General features: G+C 45.7%; 1 protein-coding gene, 1 long non-coding RNA gene and 1 pseudogene across 2 annotated transcripts; 1 reads left to right on the top strand and 2 right to left on the bottom strand.

The window, feature by feature from the left end:
- Positions 1-5,504: 5,504 nt before the first annotated feature.
- Pcbp1 (poly(rC) binding protein 1) lies at positions 5,505-7,106 on the bottom strand. The gene has a single exon (XM_038319023.1). The coding sequence runs from the start codon at positions 6,921-6,923 to the stop codon at positions 5,853-5,855; it is 1,071 nt and encodes a 356-aa protein (XP_038174951.1). The 5' UTR covers positions 6,924-7,106; the 3' UTR covers positions 5,505-5,852.
- Positions 7,107-7,284: 178 nt separating this feature from the next.
- On the top strand, positions 7,285-9,359 carry LOC119807651. Its single transcript, XR_005284326.1, has 3 exons — positions 7,285-7,436; positions 8,865-8,952; positions 9,321-9,359. It is a non-coding gene; the product is annotated as an uncharacterized LOC119807651 (long non-coding RNA).
- A 2,216-nt stretch (positions 9,360-11,575) lies between these two features.
- Positions 11,576-12,139, bottom strand: LOC119807167 (annotated as a pseudogene).
- Positions 12,140-23,913: the final 11,774 nt, after the last annotated feature.

The following is a 23,913-nucleotide window of genomic DNA, read 5'->3' as shown; positions in this document are numbered from 1 at the left end:
GTCTACAAGAACTAGTTCCAGGATAGGCTCCAAAACCACAGAGAAACCCTGTCTCGAAAAACAAAAACAAAACAAAACAAAAAACAAACAAAAGAAAAGGTAAATGATAGAAGCCATTCTTAATAAACATCTTTTGTGTCTGAGTCTGACTTTGGGATCCTGGCTAGTCAAGAGCTTGTTACGTAGACCAGGCTGGCCTTGAACTCAGAGACCTGCCTGCCTCTGCTTCCCTAGTGTTGGGATTAAAGGGGTAAGCCAAACCGGCCGGTGGTGGCGCACACCTTTAATTCCAGCACTCGGGAGGCAGGGGCAGGCAGATCTTTGTGAGTTCTAGGCCAGCCTGGTCTACAAGAGCTAGTTCCAGGACAGGCTCCAAAGCTACAGAGAAACCTCTCTCGAAAACCAAAATAAAAAAAATAAATAAATAAAAGGGGGGGGGGTAAGCCACTCAAACCATCACAAAGTAAAACGAGGTCTTGGAATGTGATGCAGTGGCAGAGTCTTGGCCTAGCATACTTGAGTCCCCAGGCTTAAAACTGTGCATGCGTGTATGTGTGTGTGTGTGTGTGTGTGTGTGTGTAAATACCAACCAGGTGTGGCCATTCATTCCTAGAATTCCAGCTCTTGGACGTTGCAGGCAGGAGGGTCACGACTCAAGGCCAGCCTAGGCTACACAGTGAGACTTCACAGAAGACACCCTCATCTTTTCCCTGGCGCGGTTTCCATTCTCTACTGCTTTCTACGGTTGAGTCTGAGAATCTGAGTGGCCTTCCCTCTGCCTGGGCTCCTTCAGCTCCCAGGCCTGCTTCTCTGATGCTCCTCACTGTTCTAAATCTTTGCTCTCCAAGCATGCACGTTCCTTTGAAATGTCTGCCCCAAGTTATTTTGGTCATTGAAATGACAGTGTGTGGGCCGGGCATAATCGTCACACTCGGGAGGCAGAGGCAGGTGGGTCTCAGTGTGTTCGAGGCCAGCCTGGTCTACAGAGGGGGCTGGTTCCAGGACAGGCAGGACTGTTACACAGAGAAACCCTGTCTCGAAAAACAACAACAACAACAAATCATAGTGTGTGTGGGGAGGGTGGAGGGTGGAGAGTAGGGGGTGGGGTGGAGAGGGTGGGGGTACTGGGTGGAGAGGGTTGGGGGTATGGGATGGGGGCGCCAGCGTGGGTGTGTGACAAAAAAAAAAAAAACCCTTAAAATTGAGATTTTATTAACTTAGCTTTGGTTTTTCGAAAGAGATTTCTCTGCGTAACAGTCCTGGCTGTCCTGGAACTTGTTTTGTAGATCAGGCTGACCTTGAACTTACTGAGACCCACCTACCTTTGCTTCCTGAGTGCTAGAATTAAAGGTGTGTGCCACCACTGCCTGGTGATTTAATTTTTAAAAGAAAGATTTTAAGTGTGCGTGCGTTAGTTGTTCAGCTCAGGAGCCTGCTGAGGCCCGCCGAGGAAGAGGAGGTGGCGTTAGAGGTGTTTGTAGGCCTGGTGTAGGTGCTGGGAACAGAACTCAGGTCGTCTGGAAGAACAGGAAGCGCTCTTAACCACTGAGCTGCTGACTGTGATGGTTTATGCCCAGCACTCTATATAAAAAACCAAACCAGCCGGGCGGTGGTGGCGCACGCCTTTAATCCCAGCACTCGGGAGGCAGAGGCAGGCGGATCTCTAAGTTCGAGGCCAGCCTGGTCTACAAGAGCTAGTTCCAGGACAGGCTCTAGAAACTACAGGGAAACCCTGTCTCGAAAAACCAAAAAAAAAAAAAAAAAAAAAAAAAAAAAAAAAAACCAAACCAAAACCCCAAACAAAAACCAAAACACCTGAGCTTTCCCTCTAGCCCAACAACGTAGTCTATTTATTTATTTAGACGGGATCTTACTATCTAGCCCTGGTTGACCTACAGTCAGTATGCAGACCAGGCCAGCTTCACATTTAGAGATCAGTCTGCCTCTGCATCTGAGTGCTGGGATTAAGGGCATGCCTGGCTCAATTTACATTTTTGTTCTACATTGATGGGAACTGAAGTTTCTCCCAGTCTAACTTCTCTGTGTGTGTATATGTGTTTGTCTGCCTCTCTCTCTCTCTCTCTCTCTCTCTCTCTCTCTCTCTCTCTCTCTCTCTCTCTCTCTCTCTCTGTCTCTGTCTCCTGAGTTCTTTGTGTAGCCCTGGCTGTCCCAGAACTACCTCTGTAGACTGTGTAGACTGTGCTGGCCTCGAATTTAGAGATCCACCTTACTCTGCTTCCCAAGTACTAGGATCCCACACCACCTGCCTGGCTTTGCTTTCTGTCTTAGCAAACTATTCCTGGTTTCTCTCAAGATTCCCAAAAGGTGTGGGCATGATTCTCTCGCCTCCATCGCCCGAGTGCTGGGATTGCAGGTGTGCTCTGTTAGTGCAGGGAATAGAGTACGGGCACTCACAGTGCTGGCAAGGGCTCCACCATCAGTCTTTTTCATTTTGAGGGTGTATTTATAGGAGCATGGGCACTTTACCAGTGGCTACACCACTGAATAAAATGTCCTTCTCTCCCCCAGCAACCATAAACTGCCTAAAAAATCCTCAGGGAGGGGTGGGGCCTTGTAGCCCCCCCCCTTTTTTGAGAGAGGATCTTTTGTAGCCCAAGTTGACTTTGAACCCAGTATGACTGAGGATGACCTTGAGGTGCTCCTGCATCCACTGGAGTGCTGGGGTTAAAGGCAAGAACCATCACACCTGGCTAAATGCTGTACCTTTATTTTTCTGGGGGGGGGGGGATGGGAGGATAAAGGAGTTTCTTTTCTTTACAGACAGGTTCTTGCTAGGTAGCCCTAGCTGGCCTGGGAACTCAATGAATTTGTAGACCTGGCTGATTGACCTTGAACTCAGAGAGCTGGGCCTGCTTTGGCCTCCTGAGTGCCTGGCTCTGTGTGGTTTTCGAGAAGGGGGTCTCAGTATGTAGGTTGGTCTCTAAACCTGTGAGCTTCCTGAGCTTCCTGTCTCAGCCTCCTGGAGGCTTGGCTTGCCTATGCCATTACATCCTTTTTTTTTTTTTTTTTTTTTTTTTTAAAGTCTCCAGCCTGGAACATTCTTTTTTCAAGGGCACTGTCTAGTGAACTACCTTGATGTTTCAACTGTTTCTCTCAAAGTATTTGTACAGTGTTGGGGATTGAACTGAACACAGGGCCCTGTGCATACCAGATAGTTGCTCTATCACTAAACTACTTTTGAGGCCCTGCTGTGTCAGGCTGTGACTGACAGGTGCCGAGAGACACCAGTATCCAAGACTAAGTGCCCATCATCAAAATGACACCTCCCCACCACTCAGCTTTTGGTCCTTGTTTACTTGCTGGCATGTAGCTGTAGCTTCATTTCTAGTTACTGTGGAATATTTCTGCCTGTTTACAAATCTCACCATGGCCTGCCCGGGATACACTGTTCTTATGTCTGTCTCCAGCCTCCCCAGTGTGTATTCTGCTAGACACATCTCGGCCTCCTTGGCTAGAAGACTTTGCAGTGGTTGCTCCTGCCTTTCATTTCTCCAAGGTGGGAGCCATCCAATGCTTTACTGCCCAAATTATCTTTAAATTATTGAGAATGTCGGGGAGGAGGGCTGAGGAAGTTCAAGCACTTTCCCACAGTACATTTGAACCATTTCCCTCCTTCAGGGACTCCGCCAGCTTGTCTTAAGACTCGTTTGTTGTCCACTTGCCCAGATTAGTGCTGTTTCCAGAAAATACTCTTACTAGGTCCTCCCTGGCCCTATACCCCTCCTGGTCACTCAGCTAAGTTTAGTACATATCATTTCTCCCCCCCTTTTCTGGCTTTTTTGTTTGTTTGTAGACAGGGTTTCTCTGTGTAGCTTTGGAGCCTGTCCCTGAATTCACTGGACTGTAGTCCAGGCTGGCCTCGAACTCAAGAGATCTGTCTGCCTCTGCCTCTCAAGTGCTGGGATTAAAGGCCTATACCACCACTGCCAATTTTTATAGACAGGATTTCTCTATGAGCCCTGGATGTCCTGGAACTCATTATGTAGACCAGGCTGGCCTCAAACTTCAGAGTATTGGAATTAAAGGCATGTTCCACTACCACCAGGTATTTTTTTTTTTTTTTCTGAGACAGGACATCTCTAGGAAGCCCTGGCCAGCTTGGAACTTATCATGTAATGGCCTAAAACTCAAAAATTCTACTTTCCTCTGCCTCCTGAGTGCTGGGATGACAGTTATGCACCCAGCTGGCTAGTATGCATTATTTTGTCCCTACCTTCTCTGCCACTGTATTCTAGTCTTTCCTACTCTCAGAGATAGGCCATCTGCCATCAGGTTTATTGTGTTCTAAAACCGTTCTGTCCCAAGCTCAGGGAGTGTTTTTTCAACACCTTCGGCTTGCAGTGCTTTGCTCCAGGCCGCAAGAGGCAGAACCAAGTGTGTTCCATAACCTGAGCTCTCCTCTCAGCAACCCGCACAGCACGGAAACCTCCCCCCAGGGACTAACCCGGCCTGCACCATGTGTACCTGCCGAGGAGCATGAACAAATGGTTCCTTTGCCTGGACTTGAACTGCCCACTTGGGCACCTTCATTGTCTATTGTCTCCCGTTGCCTGTGGCTAGGAGACACTTTTTCTTTAGCTCTGGTTCCAGCCTAGACTCAGCTGACAGGGGCTTGGGTATTAGGCCTTTGCCACAGCTGTTCTCAATCTGAAGATAAATTCTCACAGATCTCTTAATGGGCATTAAAGATAGTTTTCTAACCAGTGTGCAGTGGAACTGAGGAATCTGCATTTCTAACACACTGGATTGTTCTACATTCCTGGGAGGACTGTCCCACTTAGGGAGGATTATTTCCTGGGACAATTAGCTAAACATTGCACACAGCTGAGGAAAATCAGAGAAAATGCCCTTTTGTTTCTGGGCGCCTGAGTTGACAGGTGTAACACTCTGACAGGCTACTTGCCACAGGTGCATGCTCCCCACGTGGTCCTTCTGTTGGTGTCTGCCCAGGCTCACCCAAGACTCCAATCCCCCTGCAGCTGGGGCCCTCCTTCCCACCCTTGTGTTTCCCCTTCCTCCTAGCCCCTGTCCCCCACTCCTACAACCTCCCCCAGAATATTTTATTGTTCTGGCTAAGTTTTCCCTGCCAGATGGGGGTAGGGGAAGCACTGGCTGGACGGACAGGATGCTCTTCATTCATCCTGTCCTACTGAATGGGCAATTCTTCCACCCGAGAAAACCCTGTTATTTTCTACCAGAGAAATGGGCAGAGGCCTCTCTGGATTAGCTGGAGCCGTCACTCCCAGGAAGGGACCCCCTTTGTAAACATCCCAAAGCAGGCCCAACCTGCCATTCCTTTGTTGGGGCGGAGGGAATGGAATCTTACCGATAAGGCAGGGAAAGGTTTCAAAGAATTAACAAGCGTGGCCCACCCTTCTCCCTCCGGCCTCCAGGCACCCTACACTTAAAAGAGGAAGGGAAGGGGAAAAGAAAGCAACAAAAGAGTTTAAGATAGTAATCCCGGCTTTTTCAAATACGAAGCATTTTTAACCAATCCATTTTTTTTAATTCTTAAATTCTTGACATTACAGAACTAAACTGAAATTTATTAACATTCCACTCTTACATTTCTTACTGACAAACAGAAATAAAATCCATGAGCCAAAAACCCAAACAAAACTAAAACAGGGAAAAGCTTATAAAACTAAATATGCATCCCAGCATTAACAGCTGAACAGAGAATGTGATTTCCTTTTAAATTCTTAGCGGATGATAAAGTGTAGAAACTGAACACTTACAAATTATTTAAAACCTGGAATCACTGACCAGAAATTACACAGTTGGATCATGGGAAAACAGCAGAAGGGGGTTACGAGCGAACCTACACTGTTCTAGCTGCACCCCATGCCCTTCTCAGAGGAAAGCCTGGCATTGATTAGATACTGGGCCAGGCTAATGCTGGCAGCCGAGCCAGTAATAGTGACCTGCCTTCCAGAAGAGCCTTCCACTGGGTTGGCAATTTTGATCTGGGCCCCGGACATCTGGCGGATCTCATTGATGTTGGCGCCTTGACGCCCGATTATGCAGCCGATTAAGTTATTTGGAATGGTGAGTTCATGGGTGGTTTGAGTAGATGCATCCAAACTTGCCCAATAGCCTTTCACCTCTGGAGAGCTGGAGTCAATTCCGGCGAATCCCGTCCCGCCGTGCATCATGGCAAAGTGAGACTGTTGTCTTGCCACCTGGTTCAGCTTGGCCAGATCGAGCGGAGAAATGGTGTGTTGTCCTTGAATCGAGTAGGCGTCTAGAGGTGGTCCCTCCAGGTCGTGGGTGGCGTGGGGGTAGCCGGCCGCGTCGCTGCAGCGATCTTGGCCGCCCGCGCAGATGACTGGCGAGCTGGCCGGCATGGGCTGGTACGGGATGGTCATGACTCTCCCTTGCGGAGACTGGGAGAGCGTCTCCAGCATGACCAGGCAGATCTGCTTGACACACTCGGTGACCGACTGCGGCACGCCGGCGATAGTGATGGCCCGCTCGGTCGAGTTGGGAAGCATATCCCCCGCCACCTGGACCTGGGCCCCCGTGCTCTCGCGGATCTCCTTGATCTTGCAGCCGCCCTTGCCGATCAGCGAGCCGCACTGGGTGGCGGGCACCACCAGCCGAAGGGTGACCGGGGGCCTGCTGGCCGCCGTACTGTTGGTCATGGAGCTGTTGATATCTTCCTCCAGCTTGTCGATGATCATGGCGAAGGCCTTAAAGATGGCATTGGTGGGCCCGGTCAGCGTGATGATTCTCTCCGGGCAGTTCCCCTCCGAGATGTTGATCCGCGCGCCGCTCTCCTCGCGGATCCTCTTCACCGACTCCCCTTTCTTCCCGATGATGCTGCCTACTTCCTTTCCGTGCATCAGCAGCCGAATGGTGAGAGTCACGTTGAGTCCGCTTTCAGTCACACCGGCGTCCATGGCGAGCGGCGGGCGGCGTTCGGGAGTTGGGCTCGTTACGTGGTCAAGTCCTGGGCGGCTGGCGGGGGAGGGGAGGAGTAGGCCCGAACTGCCGGCGCGAGGCGAGCGGGGGGCCGCGGGAGCGGGCGGGCGCGGGAGGGAGGCCGCGGCGGCGTCGCAAGGCGAGCGGCGGCAGCGGCGGGGGCGAGCGGGGCCGGGAGCGGCGGACGGGCGGGTGGGCGAGGGCGCGGCGGTGGCGACTCCGGCGGCAGCCTCGGCGGTCTGGGCGGGGCGGGAAGCCCGCTTTCAACCCCGCGTACCCTCTGACCCCGGAAGTGCTTGCCGCGCAGGACCCCTAGGAAAAAAAAAAAAGGACCGGCCTTTTAGGTCACAAGACTGCGCCAGCGCGCGCGCGGTCCTAGAGAAAAGTAACAGTGGCACTGCGGGAGGGGAGGAAACGCACAGCGCGGGCCAGCCTGGGAAGCCGGCAGGGTTTGCGAGGGAACACGTGTTTTACTAACTCGAGAGGCACCGGTTGGGGACGGGGGAAATTACTGTTTTGTGACGGAGAAAGCGATCGTTTTCCCTCCCGGCCCAAGGGGTCGAGCGCGCCGCGATACAGGCAGCCGCGCGGGCCACCGCAGGCGGTCGCGGGGGACGCCGCGGGTTTAAAACGTGCGCGTGAGGCGGCCAGGGCGCATGCGCGCGAGCGTGGGGGGGGCGGCCGGAGCCCGCGGCGTCTTCCGGGGGGGGAGGGGCGGCGAGGCGCGGCCGGGCGGGCGGGCGTGCACGCGCTCGGGTGGGCACGTGGGGCCCCTTCGTCCCCGGCGTCCGGGCGCCTCTTCCCCTCCCCCACCCTGGCCTCGGTCCGGCGTCCGCGTCCGGTGCGCAGGGCGACCTGCGACTCCGCCAGCCCGGCGTGCGGCGCCCAGGCGGCGCGGGGACGAGACAGGAACGCGGGCCGCCGGAAGAATGGCGGCCCTTTACATAACGCTTTGTTTGCGTTTTCTTGGCCGGTGGCCGTGAGGCCCCGGGAGCCCCACCTCCTGCCCTCGGGTTCGCTTCTCCCGCGGCAGCCGCGGCAGACATTAAAGCAGACACACGCACTGAACGGCGCCCGGCCCGGCCCCGCATGGCCGCGCTCTCCGAAGGCGCTCAGCCTTCGGCGCGGCCGCCATCTTGGGAGGGCTTCCCGCCCGCGTTCCTCACGCCAGGAAATGGCCATCGGGACGCAGGAGACCCGTTATGGGTGCTTTGCCTTTTACTGTTACACGGGCCTAGCTAGACTAGCGGCGGGCATGTGAACGTGTCTGACACATCGGAGAAAGGACTAGCCTTGCTCTCCTCCGCCTCGTCTCCCCACGGCGGGGAGGGCTGGCAGCCATGTTTCCCAACAAAATGGCGACACGTCGCCAGCGAGAAACTGGGGTGGGTCCGAAAACTCTAGAACGTGCGTCTTATTCTCAGTCCTTCCCCAAGTGCCTTCAGGATGAAATGGAAGGCCGCTTGGAAGTTTGTTGGCAGAAACTTGTGTTCTCCACTTGTTTGGCACGCGAATTAGTAAAATGCAGGCCTAACACTTGGGTTTTTTTTTGTGTGTGTGTAATGGCAGGCGTGTGTGTGCGTGCGTGCGTGCGTGCGTGCTCATGCAGTACCTAGCCAAGTACCCAAGCATCTAGAAACCTCTTTTTCTAGACCTGTACAGGTTGTGGTGTTAACTGATTAAAGATTTTATAGCAAAGAAGCCATTAGATGCCTGTGTCTCACTATTCAACTGTCTATTCAACTGTGACCCGCAAGTTCACAGTTATGTCCACTCTTATAGCCAAGAGGAACCGATGTTGTTTGTGGATTTGCCAGATTTTAATTTCATTCTAAACATTTCACTGCAACTTTTTTTTAAAATCACAGTACCCTGACAGAAAATGGGTATTTATTTTTCTCTCTCTTTTTCCCCAACAGAGTAAGACAAACCTGAAGGGATGAAATGACTGATTCAAGGTCACTCTGTGTGGGGAATGGAATCCATATTCTTCTGATTTTCTTACCGGTGAGCACCTTTTGCAGATATTTATTTAATTCAGAGTTTTAGAATTTATTTTTGCACAGCTGGAGATCAGAACTTTTCAGCCAAACTCTGTCTAAGCCACATTTCCAGCCCTTGTGTTTTTCAGTGCAAAGTCACTATGTATCCTCCTGTTTCAGCCTCTCAAATACTGGAATTATACCCATACACCACCACTGGCAGGAATATAGAATTTAAATGTTGCAGGATGTGATAGCAAACACTTTTAACCCTAGCCCAGGCGAGTTTCAAGACCCTGTTTCAAAAAGAAAAAGCATTTATTTAAATGCTGTTTTCAGTGCATTAGACGAGCTTTTGTTTTGTTTTGTTTTGTTTTTTGTTTTTTTTCCTAGACAGGATAGTCACTGTCCTGGAACTCTGTAGACCAGTCTGACCTTGATTGAACTTAGAGGTCCACCTGCCTCTAACTGGGAGTGCTGGGGTTAAAGGCCTGTGCAACTACCACCGGTGAGCTTGTCATTTTTAAAGGAGCCACTCAGATAACCAATTGTTGTATAACTGGCTCCTCTTTGTATGTTTAGCATCTTCCAGATTTTCCTGGTGTAGGTGACACTTGTTTAGGCTCAAATACTATTTTAAGAAACCTCTGGGTAAGGACCCGAAGTGGAAGTGATTCAGTTTTGCCCACAGGTCAAGGTATCTGTTAATCTGGCCTCATCTGTGGCACAGTTTTGTCTACCTGGCCCCAGGGGAGCAAGCAGCTTCTGTATGTTTCAGTTATTCATGTGGTTTTCTGGCGTCCCCATCCCAATACCCTTAGCAGATAAACTATTTTACCTGGCTCCAAGCCTCTATTTTCTGCAAATATTGACAGAGTGTGGGAGAATGTTAGATAAATGATAATCTGTGGACTCTTCAGTGTGATTGGTAGTGGGCCAAGCAGCAAATAAGTACCTGGGTGCCTTAAATGTACGGGCTTCAGGAAGAGAAGAGCTTTCCATTATGATCGTGTGTCAAACGTTCCAAATTAATGTTGTTTTTTTTTTCCTTAGCTCTGCAAACACAGGTTTAATAGGTACACAACATCAGCAATGACAATAACAGACAACATGAAATGTGTGCTAGGCACTGGTGTGAGCGTTATTGGGTACTTTAGTCAGTGCTTCTCACATTTTAAAAAAAGGAAGCACTGAACAAATAAATTTACATGACTCACATGTACACACATATAAACAAAACTATTAGAAAATAACATTACTATTTGGAATATACTCTGGAAATGTCTGCTCGTTCCTTTATAATCAAAGAAAAGAGGAACCATTATAACTAAAGTAAGAGCCTGTAAGTAGACTATAACAGATGCACATGTTTAACTCACAGAACTTGATGTGAGTGGTGATATTTCCATTTTACACAGGTAAAGGACTAGAGTCTAGGCCGTTTGAGTTCAGAAGCTATATGTTGAACCCCTAAACTACGTGTGGATTTTGCTGGGTGTCTTCTTGCATGGTGACTGAGTAGATTGAGGAATTTAGAATATTAATAAGTGTTAAAAGGTCAGGCAAATAGAGTCAGGCTTGGTGGTTTACATTTTTAATCTCAGCACTCTGGAGTCAGAGGCAGGAGAATCTCTGTGAGTTTGAGGCCTGCCTGGCTTACATAGTGAGTTCCAGGACAGCCAACAAACAAAATGCAGAATCAGGAAGCAAAAGGATGAAATTAAATATAATGGCTTCTGAATTTGCCAATTTTAAAGCTATTAGCTCAGGCTGGAGACATGGCTTAGCAGTTAAGTACATCTTCCACCAGTTCTGGTGGCACAGGCTGGTAGGATTTGAAGGAGGCAGAGGCGGGTGTATCTGGAGTTCGAGGTCAGCCTGGACTACGCATTTAAGAAAAAAAAAGAGTACATCTTCCAGGGTACCTACCTCTTCCAGGGTACCTGTGTTCAATTCTCAGAACCCACATAGTGTCTCAGTTATTTGTTAGCTCTAATTCTAGGGGACCTGATGCCCTCTTCTGGCATCTGGAGGAACCAGGCATGCAAGTGACATACAGACATACATTCAGACGAAAATATCCATAGACATAAAATTTATAAAAAGAGCCAGATGGTGGTAGTACATGCCTTTAGTCCCAGCTCTGGGGAGGCAGAGCAGATGGGTCTCTGAGTTCGAGGCCAGCCTGGTAAATAGAACAAGTTCTAGGATAGTCAGGGCTACACAGAGAAACCCTGTCTTGAAAAAAACAAAACCAATATATATAAAGACCACTGAGACAAAAAAGGCTTAAGATAGGTAGACTCAGGATGAAAAGCCAGCTTTTTTTTGTTAAATTTTTAAAGTATATATTTGTATGTGTTTTATATTAATTATATATTAATCGTGCTTGAGTGTGTGTATGAAAATCGGGAAATATTTCATTTCCTTTATTTTTGGTTTGTTTGCTTTTGTTTTTTCGAGACGGTTTCTCTGTGTAACCTTGGCTGTCCTGGCACTAGCTCTGTAGACCAGGCTGGCCTTGAACTCAGAGATCCTCCTGTGTCCGCCTCCCAAGTGCTGGGATTAAAGGTGTGTGCCACCACTGTCAAGTTAATTTCATCTTTTTTTTTTTTTAATTTTAGATGGTCTTTCATTGAAATATTTTCTCATTGCTTCTTAGCTGGGCATTCCACAGGACCATTGTTGATGTCATCAATGATGTCACGAGGGTAGTAGCTGTCCACATTGCAGCCCACAGACTGTGCAGTACCCAGGATCTCTTTAATAGTTTCAGAAAGTTCTCTAGCTAAAGATCTGTGTCTCATCTGCCGGGCAATGTTGACGACCTCATGGAAAGTAATATTTCTGCTGTGTTTCATGTTCTTCTGCTTCTTGCTTTCTCTTGGTGGCTCCTTGAGGGCTTTGATGATCAGGGCAGAGCAGCGGGCACCACCGCAGTCTAGGCCTGTCTGTTTCACTGTAATCCTCAGGCCTTTCCAGTCACCGGTTGCCTTGGCAATATCATCACCAACTTTTTTCAGAGACAGACCCAGGGGGCCTGATCTTGGGAGCCAAGGTGGATGTGGGCCAGCCTCACTTCTGGTGCTCCTCAGGTACAGGGCTTTGATCTAGTTGGGGTTGAACTTGGGCGGCATGGTGGAGGCGGCTGGTGTCAGATGAACCCAGATTCGGGACGACTGAAGAGAGTTGCACCATTGCCTCCTTTGAGCCGAAAGCCAAAAAGTGATTTTATCTTTTTTTGAAAAAAAGATATTTTTAGTATTTTTATTTAATGTGTGAGTGTTTTTGCATACATGTATTAAGTGTACCCTGTGTGTGAAGTGCCTGATGAGGTCAGAAGAGACTGTTGATTCCTCAGATATGTGTCCTACCTCTGGAACTTACTAACCCAGCTGTTTGGGCTAAGTGTTCACATCTATAAAACAAAAGCCCAACTAATCTCTAAGCGCTTTTCTGATTTTGTCCTGGTATGGTACTATTTGATGACCTTGCTTGTTTATTCTTTGGGGTAAGGGGGGAATTTTTTACCTCGCATTGAGCAAATTCTTTGCTCCCCTTACATCCAACTCCATGTTCTGAAGAGCTGCCCATGAAGCTATTGAGATAATGGAACAATGGACTGGATAGTTTCCTAGATCTCATTCATGATTCTTGAATTCAGGTGACCACAGGTTGGTTAAGGGGCTTAAGGAGTCTGGGAAAATGAGTCAGGACTAGATTTTGTAAGTTAAACCACAGGATTTATGCTCCATCCAGAGGGATGATTTTTATTTCCTCTTAGCTTATGTTGACATGCTACATAAACCCTTTCACAGAGATTTTACATTCTTTATCTCAGACAACCTTGCCATTCAATTGTTATTAAATGTGCACTTCACACAAGAGCAATCTGTGCATGGGAAAGACTTGCTGAAGATTAGACAGCTTGTTAGGACTTGAGGTGACTCTCCACTGCTATAGATTGTTCTTTTTCGACTATGCCTGTGGCTATGACTCTGACAGAAGAAAAGCAGCACTGGAGACTCGGAAGAGCATCTGCTTGAATCACCTCAGGCCCTTGACTTTCTTGAGTTAAGGGTTAAGAGACTCTTCTTCCTCCCCCCCCTTTCTCTCTCTCTTCTCTTCTCTCTCTCTCTCTCTCTCTCTCTCTCTCTCTCTCTCTCTCTCTCTCTCTCTCTCTCTCTCTCTGTGTGTGTGTGTGTGTGTGTGTGTGTGTGTGTGTGTGGCTTTTTGAGATAGGGTTTCTCAGTATAACAATAACAGCCCTGGCTGTCTGGCTGTCCTGGAACTCACTTTGTAGATCAGGCTGGCCTCAGACTCAAAGAGATCTGCCTGCTTCTGCCTCCCGAATGCTGGGATCAAAGGTGTATACTACTACACCTGTTTTTGTACTCCTTATACTTTTTTTTTTTTTAATTTGCATTAGTGGGGCTGGAGAGATGGCTCAGAGGTTAAGAGCATTGCCTGCTCTTTCAAAGGTCAATTCCCAGCAACCACATGGTGGTTTTTTTTAAAAAAAGAAATTACAAATTTGAGCCAGCCTGGAATGTATAGTGAGACAGAAGAACACAACAGGGCCTGGAAAGATGGTTCAACAGTTAAGAGCACTGATTTTTCTTCCAGAGGATCCAGGTTCAATTCTCAGCATCCACATGGTAGCTCACAACTGTCTGTAACTCCACTTTCAGGGTACCCAACACCCATGGCAAAACACTAATGCAAATTTTTTTTAAATATTTATTTATTATGTATACAATATTCTGTGTGTCTGCCTTCAGGCCAGAAGAGGGCACCAGACCTCATTACAGATGGTTGTGAGCCACCATGTGGTTGCCGGGTATTGAACTCAAGACCTTTGGAAGAGCAGGCAGTGCTCTTAACCACTGAGCCATCTCTCCATCCCCCTGGGTTTGATCCTTTTAACTGCTCCCCCTAACCCCCAAATAAAGAAAATGTAAATTGAGAAAGTATAGCTTAGAAACATTTCCTACCTACTTTACAGTTTGTCCTGGTGACCCTGTTTTCTGTTAGGATGTCATTTGCAGATTCCCTGATAGACACAAGAAATATGTTAGTGTCATGCATAAGTTAGCAGGAAATAAATGCTAGGCCCAAGTTCTCCCTATTGGATAAAATGGTACTCACAGATACCCAAATAGTAAGGCATGTGGATGGGTGTGTGGAGAGAACTTAAAGGGAAAGAAGAGGATGCAATGCAGATATAAAAGATAGAAAATAAGGAAGGGAAGGAAAATGCTGAAAGAATAAGGCAGAAGAAAATACGTGATTATTTTCTGTTAACACATGGTATAATGTACATGCACTGTTAATCACTGAGGAGGCCAGAAGAGGGCACCAATCACCTGGAATTGCAATTACAGATAATTGTGAGCTGCTTTGTAGATGCTGGGAACCTGGATCCTCTAGAAGAGCAGCTAGTACTCCTAACCACTGAGCCACCTTTCAGCCCCCAATTCTCTATCCCTTTAACAAGTGAGGATTTTTTTTTTTTTTTTGCTATCAGCTGGAGATAGGTTTCCATGCCAATAATTTTAATACTAGCCTAAATTCAGTTGGTTCATGCGAGAAAATGTGTTACCAAAGTCACAGAAGGGAACTGGGAATGGGGTACATACCTGTTTTCCTAGCACTTGGGAGACTGAGTCAGGAGGATAATGAGTTTGAGGCTAGTCTAGGAGATAGTATGAAATCCTGCCTCAGAAAAACAAGGGAAAAAAATCACAGAAGATACTTGCATAAAAGTCATTATATCCAGTAAGTAAATAATAACTAATTGCTTGATATATGCTACAAACTGGGATCTAAGAAGGAGTGAAGCCAGGTGGTGGTACACCCCTATAATTTTAATGGGAACCTGAGGTGTGGATTGCTGAAAGACTTTTTCTTAGACCAACCACTCCCTACCCTCTCTCTGTCATTCCCCCCCAACCAAAAAAAAAAAAAGAGATTTTGTCTTTGCTTTTCAAATTATTTATGGTTCAGGGAAGGAGACAGACAAGCAATCCAGGATAGTATGTTAAGTCTTAGGATATGAAATAGCAGACAGTGCGGTGATGATGCAGAGGGCGTTTAGCTTTGGAGCGAATCTGAGAAGGGTAAGGATGATGTTCGGAGTCTCACAGGTAATGTGGGTGGTAGGGAAGGAGATTCTGGTTAGAGCACAGAGGCCAAGAGCACAGTCATTCTAAAGCCAGTCATTTCCGGAAGGAATGGAGGCTGTTTGCCCTACCTAATTTTTTTTTTAAGATGGAGGGTTTCTGTTTTACTACCATGGCTGTCCTAGAACTCACTCTGTAGACCAGAACAGCCTCAAACTCACAGAGGTCCACCCGTCTTTGCCTCCCTGGTGTGCTGCCACCACTGCCCGACTTTGTTACCTAATATATATATATATATATTTAAGATTTATTTATTTATATATACAATGTTCTGTCTGCATGTTTGCCTGCATGCCAGAAGAGGGCACCAGATCTCGTCATAGATGGTTGTGAGCCACTATGTGGTTGCTGGTAATTGAACTCAGAACCCCTGGAAGAGCAGCCAGTGAGTGCTCTTAACCTCTGAGCCATCTCTCCAGCTCTTCCAAACCTGCATTTCTCTGCCTGGCTTTGGGAAGTGTTTTTCCTTTGCCATCTCTCCAGCCTGTATTACATGTAATTTCCATTTTTTTTTTTTGAGACAAGAGTTTCTCTGTGTAACAGCCCTAGCTATCCTGGAGCTAGCTTTTATAGACCAAGCCTTGAACTCACAGAGATCTGCCTGCCTCTGCCTCCCAAGTGCTGGGATTTTTTTTCACCACTATTTACCAATGAGGACCAAGTGCTGGGATTAAAGGCATGTGCCACCACTGCCCTGCATGTTACCTAATTTTTAATGGCTGTTTTTGTTCTGTTTGAAGAGTGACCATTTATCTATCTATCTATCTATCTATCTATCTATCTATCTATCTATCTATCTATCTCTATCTATCTATCTATCTATCTATCTATCTATCTATCTATCTATCTATCTATCTATCTATTTGAAGTTGGGGGTCTTTAGCCCTTGACTGGCATAAGACTATGTAATGGAGGATGGCCTTGAACTCCTGATTTGCCTTTATTTCCTGAGTGCTAGGATTACGTGCATATACTACCACACCCAATTTATGTGGTTCTGGGATGGAATTCAGGGCTTTGTGCATTCTAGTAAGCACTTCGATAACTGAGCCATATCTCTAGCCCTGGGTTATTGTCACTTCAGCTATCCTTGCCAGACTGCAGAAAGTCAAAGTGTTTATTTTGGAGAAGAAGATAAAGACTTTTTTTTTTTTTTTTTTTTTTTTTTTTTTTTGAGGCAGGGTTTCTCTGTGTAGCTCTGAATGACCATGAGCTCACACAGATCCACCTGGCTTTGTCTCGGTAGTGCTGGAATTGAAGGTGTGTGCTACCATGTGGGCTTGCTTTATGAATTTTGAGACATGGTCTCACTGTGTAGTGCAGGGTTCACCTCACTGTGTGGTTCAGACGGAAATCATTGTGTTGTACTATAGCAGGCTTTCTCAGACTGCCAGCCCCCAAATCATAATACAGAGACTTATTAGTTATGAATGCTTGGCCTTATGCTTATTCCACTAGCTCCTATAACTTAATTTAACCTGTTTCTCTTTGCCTATGTTTTGCCTTGGAGCTTTTACCTTTCTTTCCTTCTGTGTGTCCTACTTCCTTCATGTCTGTCTGTCTGTCTGGCCCCTGGCTGTTCCCTGGCTGACAGGCTGGCTCTCCTTTTCTCTCTGTCTGCCAGCCTTGCCTATTTCTTCTCTGCTTAGCTATTGGCCACTCAACTCTTTATTAGACCAATCAAGTGCCTTAGGTAGGTAAGGCAAAACAGTAACACATCTCTCCCCCATCCCCCAATGGCTCTTCAGTCTGAACTGTATGGAGTGGAACTTCAGTCTGAATGTGAGGTTTGCATTTGTTATATTCTGTATATGAAGGTTTGAAGGACATTTTTCTTTTTTTTCTTCTTTCTTTCTTTCTTTTTTTTTTTTTTTTGATTTTTTTCGAGCCAAGGTTTCTCTGTAGCTTTGGTGCCTGTCCTGGAACTAGCTCTTGTAGACCAGGCTGGCCTCGAACTCAAAGAGATCCGCTTGCCTGTCTTCTGAGTGCTGGGATTAAAGTATGAACCATCACCGCCTGGCTAGAAGGACATTTTTCATAGTACCTGTAGTGTCCTTGGCTTTGGACTGTCTAACCAAGTGGTATCAGATGTGAAGTTCCCACTTGTGCCATCATGCCAACTTTTATTGTTTTTGAGATAGGCTTTCACTGTAGCACAGACTGATTTTTGTGCTCACTATGCTCTCCTGGTCCCGATTCCTTTACATTTATTTATTTATTTATTTACTTACTTACTTACTTATTTTTTTGTTTTTTAGTACAGGGTTTCTCTGTGTAACAGCTCTATTTGCCCTGGAACTAGCTCTTATAGACCAGGCTGGCTCTCAGATCTCTCAGAGATCCACCTGCCTCTGCCTCCTGAGTGCTGGGATTAAAGGTGTGTGCTGCCACCGCCTGACTTTACAATTCCTTTATTAATTACCTTCATTTCATGTCTTGTCTTTTTTTTGAGACAGGGTTACAGGGTTTCTCTGTGTAATAGTTCTGGTTGTCCTGTAACTTGCTTTGTAGACCAAACTGGCCTTGAACTTGCTGAGGTCCACTTGTCTCTACCTTCTAAATGCTAGAATTAAAGGCATGCGTTACTATTACCTGGCTCATTCCTTCTTTTTATTCATTCATTCTCTTATTCTGAGAATGGCTATATTCTGAGACAGGCTATATGTAGGTCAGGCTGACCTTAAACTGGATCTTTTTGCTTCTGCTTTCCTAGTGCTGGAATTATAGGTGGGAGGTTATGACCTTTAAAAAATATTTTTCTATCACCCAACCCCATTCTGTACCTTATCCCAGGATTTCCTAAGTAGTCCTTATCTCCTTCATGTCACTTATATTCTGTTATCCTCTCCTGTTCCCCCATTATGATCTTTTTAAAAAAGATTTATTTATTTATTTATTTTGTTTACAGTGTTCTGTCTGCATGTATGCCTGCAGGCCAGAAGAGGGCACCAGATTTCATTACAGATGGTTGTGAGCCACCATGTGGTTGCTGGAAATTGAACTCAGGACCTCTGGAAAAACTATCAGTGCTCTTAACCTTTGAGCCATCTCTCCAGCCCTCATTATGATCTTTTTAAGAGTTTCTTTAAAATCTGATTTAAAATATGATTGGTTCATACCTTTAATCCCAGCACTCAGGAGACAGGCAAGCGGATCTCTTTGAGTTCGAGGCCAGCCTTTAATCCTAGCATTTGGGAGGCAGAGTCAGAGACAGATCTCTATGAACTAGAGGCTGGCTTGCTCTACAGAATAAGTTCCAGGATAGCCCAGGCTACACAGAGAAACCCTGTCTTAAAATAACAACCCCCTTCACCCTATTATTAGGACTGAGGACACAACTTAGTAAGCAGAGACCTGCGATTTGGAGCCTTAGAACCACATAAACTCCAGAGGAAATGATTATGCCCTTTCTGTAATCCAAGGGCAAGGGAGTTGGAGATGGGATCCCTGGGGCAAGCTGGCTAGATAGACTAGCTAAATTGGTGACAGTAAGAAACCCTGTTCAGGTAAATAATGAATGAGAAGTGAGAAAGTTGTGGGTTTTTTTTGTTGTTGTTGTTTTGTTTTGTTTTTGTTTTTGTTTTTGAGACACGATCTTAACTACTATGTAGCTTGGAACTCGATCTGTAGGCCAGACTGGCCTCAAACTCACAAGACATTTGTGTACCTCTGTCTCTGGAGTGCTGGAATGAAAGGCATATACCACTATGCTTGTTGAAGAAGATGCTTGATGTCACCCTCTGGCCTCCACATTCAAGAGCACTCACACATTCATATATCCACACTCCTATTATTAGGTGTCAGGTCCCCAGATTCTATTTCCAGTGTGGAAAAGAAATTCCATTTTCATTGTGTCAGCTGTTGGTCTGCCCTTCTCATCCTTCCCTTTTCTTTTTTCTTCCTTTCTCTTTTCTTTTTAGACAAGGTCGGTAGTGATATTTCATTTGTATTTTAATAGATAAAGCTTGCCTGAAGATCAGAAAGTAAAACAACTGCCCTGGTCAGCCTTACAGACCAGGCAGTGGTGATGCACACCTTTAATCCTAGTAGCCACACTAGTTGCCATAGAAACGTGGCAGTAGTCGTACATGCTTTTAATTCCAGCACTAGAGAGGAATATAAAGTGGGAGGAGACAGCTCTCAGTCTCATTCTGAGGATTTCTGGAGGCAGGATCACCATTTTGGACTGAGGTAGAAGAGTCATTGACTGGCCGTTTTGCTTTTCTGACCTTCAGGTTGAACCCCAATGTCTGTCTCTGGGTTTTTATTAATTGTACCACAAAGGTTTCTCTACACAGTCCTGACTGTGGTGGTACTTGCTCTGTAGACCAGGCTAGCCTTGAACTTAGAGAGATCCATCTGTCCCTCCCTCCCAAGTACTGGCATTAAAGGCATGCTCTACCACACTGGGCCACCTTCCTTTTTTCTGGATTCAGGGTCTTACTCCATTGCTGGGGTGGATCTCAAACTGATGAGTGTAAAGTGATCTTCCTATCTCAGCCTTGAATGTAGCTAGAGTTCAGCTGTGTACTAACATGCCTAGTTCAATTTGACCTCCTTCCGACACTGCCATCTCTTCCATCTTGGCCTCTTCTTAGCTCTAGACATTTTTGTCTAGTAGTTGTGGCCTATTGTGTTTTTTGTTTTGGTTTTTTGAGGGGCCCACCACCCAGCTCCCAAATAAATCACACACAGAGGCTTATTCTTAGTATGAATGCCTGACCTTAGCTTGTCTTTGTTTCTAGCCAGCTTTCCATAACTTAAATTAACGTGAACCGCCTTTTCCCTCAGGCTTTTATCTTCAGTGTATCTCTCTTTTAGTCTTACCCTGTGGCTAGCTGGGTAGCTGGCCCCTGAGACCCTCTCTCCTTGTTCTGTTGTTCTTCTTTCTCTCTCTGCCCAGATTTCTCCTTCTATTTATACTCTCTGCCTGCTGGCCACACCTGTCTTTGCTACTCCCTTGCTATTGGACATTCAGCTCTTTATTAGGATTATCAGGTGTTTTAGATAGGCAGAGAACCATAGCTTTACAGAGTTAAACAAATGCAGCATAAACAAAAGTCACACATTTTAAAATAATATTCCCTAGCAATGGGCACTCACATACTTGATGTTGTAGTCTTTTTTTTAAAAATATTTATATATTACATATACAGTGTTCTGCTTACATGTATACTTGCAGGCCAGAAGAGGGCACCAGATCTCATTGCAGATGGTTGTGAGCCACCATGTGGTTGCTGGGAATTGAACTCAGGACCTTTGGAAGAGCAGGCAATGCTCTTAACCACTGAGCCATCTCTCCAGCCCCGATGTTGTAGTCTTGAGTCTCTCCAAATGCCAGTCTCTATGCCTGTCAAATAGAGATTATGGCAAATGAGACCCATCTTTGTTCTTGTGAGAATTAAATGATGAATATATCAGTTTTGAGAACAGGAGAATATAAGAGGAAGAGGGTAGAAATATGTTAATTTTAGAAAATATATATCTGACTTGTTTTGAAAAAATTGTAAGAGTGTTTATTTTCTTAGGAGAGTAATAAAAGGCTTTTTTTTTTTTATTGAGCTCCACATTTTTCTGTGCTCTCCCCCCCCCCCCCCCCCGCCTCTTCTCTCCCTCCTTCAATCCTCCCCCAAGGTCCCCATGTTCCCAATTTACTCAGGAGATGTTGTCTTTTTATACTTTCTACTTCCCATATAGATTATATCTATGTAACTCTCTCTTAGTGTCCTCATTGTTGTCTAGGTCCTCTGGGATTGTGGTTTGTAGGCTGACTTTCTTTGCTTTATGTTTAAAAACCACCCATGAGTGAGTACATGTGATAATTGTCTTTCTGTGTTTGGGTTATCTCACTCAAAATAATGTTTTCTAGCTCCATCCATTTTCCTGCAAAATTCAAGATGTCGCTTTTTTTCTGCTGTGTAGTCCTCCATTGTGTAAATGTACCACATTTTCCTTATCCATTCTTCGGTCAAGGGGCATTTAGGTTGTTTCCAGGTTCTGGCTATGGCAAACATAGTTGAGCACATATCCTTATGGCACAATTGAGCAGCCTTTGGATATAGACCCAAAAGTGGTATTACTGGGTCTTGAGGAAAGTTGTTTCCTAATTTTCTGAGAAATCGCCACACTGACATCCAAAGGGGTTGAACCAGCTTACATTCCCACCAGCAATGCAGAAGTTTCCCCACAATCTCTCCAGCATAAGTTGTAATCAGTGTTTTTGATCTTGGCCATTCTTAAAGGTGTAAGATGGAATCTCAGAGTTGTTTTGATTTGCATTTCTCTGATGACTAAGGATGTTGTACATTTCCTTAAGTGTCTTTCAGCCATTTTAGATTCCTCTGTTAAAAGTTCTCTGTTTAGGTCTGTACTCCATTTTTTTTTTTTTATTGGATTATGTGATCTTCTGGTGTCCAATTTCTTGAGTTCTTTGTATATTTTGGAGATCAGACCTCTGTCTGATGTGGGGTTAGTGAAGATCTTTTCCCATTCTATAGGCTGTCATTTTGTCTTGTTGACTGTGTCCTTTGCTTTATAGAAGCTTTTCAGTTTCAGGAGGTTTCATTTATTAATTGTTCCTCTCAGTGTCTGTGCTACTGGGGTTATATTTAGGAAGTGGTTCCCTGTGCCAATGCATTCAAGTTACTTCCCACTTTCTCTTCTATAAGGTTCAGTGTGGCTGGCTTTATGTTGAGGTCTTTGATCTATTTGGACTTGAGTTTTGTACATGGTGATAGATATGGGTCTGTTTTCATTCTTCTACATGTTGATATCCAGTTATGCCAGCACCACTTGTTAAATATGCTTTCTTTTTTCCATTTGATATTTTTTTGCTTTTTTTTTTTTTTATCAAATATCAGGTGTTTGAAGATGTGTGGATTGATATCCGGTCTTCTATTCGGTTCCATTGGTCCTTCTGTCTGTTCTTATGCCAATACCAGGCTGTTTCCGGTACTGTAGCTCTGTACTGGAGTTTAAAGTCAGGGACTGTGAAGCCTCCAGAAGTTCTTTTATTGTACAGGATTGTTTTGGCTATCCTGGGTTTTTTGCTTTTCCATATGAAGTTGAGTACTGTTCTTTCGAGGTCTTTGAAGAATTTTGCAGGGATTTTGATGGGAATGAATGGCTTTTATTACAGCAGTGTCATTACACTGTTGCAATAAAAGGTTTTGTTTTGAGACCAACTGGATCTCAAACAGCCTAGGTTGGCATTGAACTAGCTAGATAGCTAAAGATGACTATGAACTCCTGATCCTTCTGCATCTGCCTTCCAAGTGGCTTGTACCACTGTGCCCAGCTTACTATGCTTTGTTTTTTAAAACTTTTTAACTTTCATTTTGCATGTGTGTGCATGCACTTATGCCATAGTTCACCTGGTGCCACAATACATGTGGAGGTCAGAGCACAACTTGTGGGTATCAATTATTTCCGTCAACCATGTGGGTCCTAGGGATCAAACTCAGGTTGTTGGCCTCAGTAGCAAGTTCCTTTGCCTGCAGAACTGTCTCAGTGGCCTGTGTTTTTCAAAACAGGGTGTTGTGTAACCTGGGCTGCCTTGAAGGCTCCATCTTTTTGCCTTAGCTTTCTAAGTTGCTAGGATTATGTGTGCTTCAATATGCCTGCCTAGCTAACAATAATAAAGATTTTATTTGAGTTAAAAAAATAGATTCTAGTATACCGCTTTATGGAATAGAGAATTTTGTGCATGTGTGCGTGCGTACATGCATGTGTATGTGTGCGCGCACGCACGCACACGTGTATACCCTTAAGATGAGGTGGGATGGTATATGTGCATGTGGTATGTATGATGTTTGTGCATGTGTGTATGGAGTATGTGTTCCTGTATACATGTTTATACAGGCCACAGAAGGGCTTTGATTGTCGTCCTCTGTCATTCTCTGCCTTATTTCTTTGAGACAAGGTCTCTTCCTGAACCCAGAGCTCATTTTGGCTAGGATAGTAGCCAGCTAGCACCAGTGATCTTCCTCTGTCTTTTCCCTGCAAATTACTGGGTTTACAGGTTTGCACCATGCCAAGCTTGTTACATAGGGACTGGAATCTAAACTTCATGCTTACACAGTAACTCTGAACCACTGAACCATTTCCCCAGCTCTTAGAGTAGAGATATGTTCTAGGCAAGCAATTCTGTCTTGTTTCTTTCTATTCAGGGATGGGGGGTTGAGGCAGGGTTTCTCTCTGTAGCCCTTGAATGTCTTAGAATTCACTCTGTAGGCCAGGCTGATTTCAAACTCACAGAAATCCACCTGCCTCTGCCTCCTGAGTGCTGGGACTAAAAGCCCTTGTATTGTTCATGAAGGAATGAAGTAATGGAACCAAATACCTAGGTGGGTGTCCTAGTTATTTATTTTCAATTTGACACAAAGTAGAATCATCTGGAATGAGAGTACCTCAATTGAAGAATTGCCTCAGTCAGATTGGCCTGTGTCTATTAGAGTACGTCTTGATTGGTGGAAGAGGGCCCACCCAGCCCAGAGTAGGCAGCACTATCCCTGGGTAGTTGGGCCTGAGCTGTTTAAGAAAACTAGCTGAGTATGAGCAAGTGAATAAGCAAGCACATTCCTCTGTAGTTTCTTTAGCTCCTGCTTGAGTGCCTGCCCTGACTTTCTTAATGATGGAGTGTGATCTGGAAGTAGAAGCTAAATAAACTCTTTCCTTCTAATGTTTTTGGTCAGAGTGTTTGGTCACAGCAGCAGAAGATCAAACTATCCCTTTCCTTTAGTGAAGGTGTGATCTGAACTCCTGCAGGGGTAATGCTAGCTGCTGTCACAGCAAGGCTGACCAGG

This window comes from Arvicola amphibius, chromosome 2 (assembly GCF_903992535.2).
Source record: "Arvicola amphibius chromosome 2, mArvAmp1.2, whole genome shotgun sequence".
Taxonomy (NCBI): Eukaryota; Metazoa; Chordata; class Mammalia; order Rodentia; family Cricetidae; genus Arvicola; species Arvicola amphibius.
This window is presented reverse-complemented; position numbering and strand designations above follow the sequence as displayed.

Bases quoted from the DNA above. Each gene is read 5' to 3' on its own strand.
- Pcbp1 (XM_038319023.1), bottom strand. From the start codon at position 6,923: ATGGACGCCGGTGTGACTGAAAGCGGACTCAACGTGACTCTCACCATT.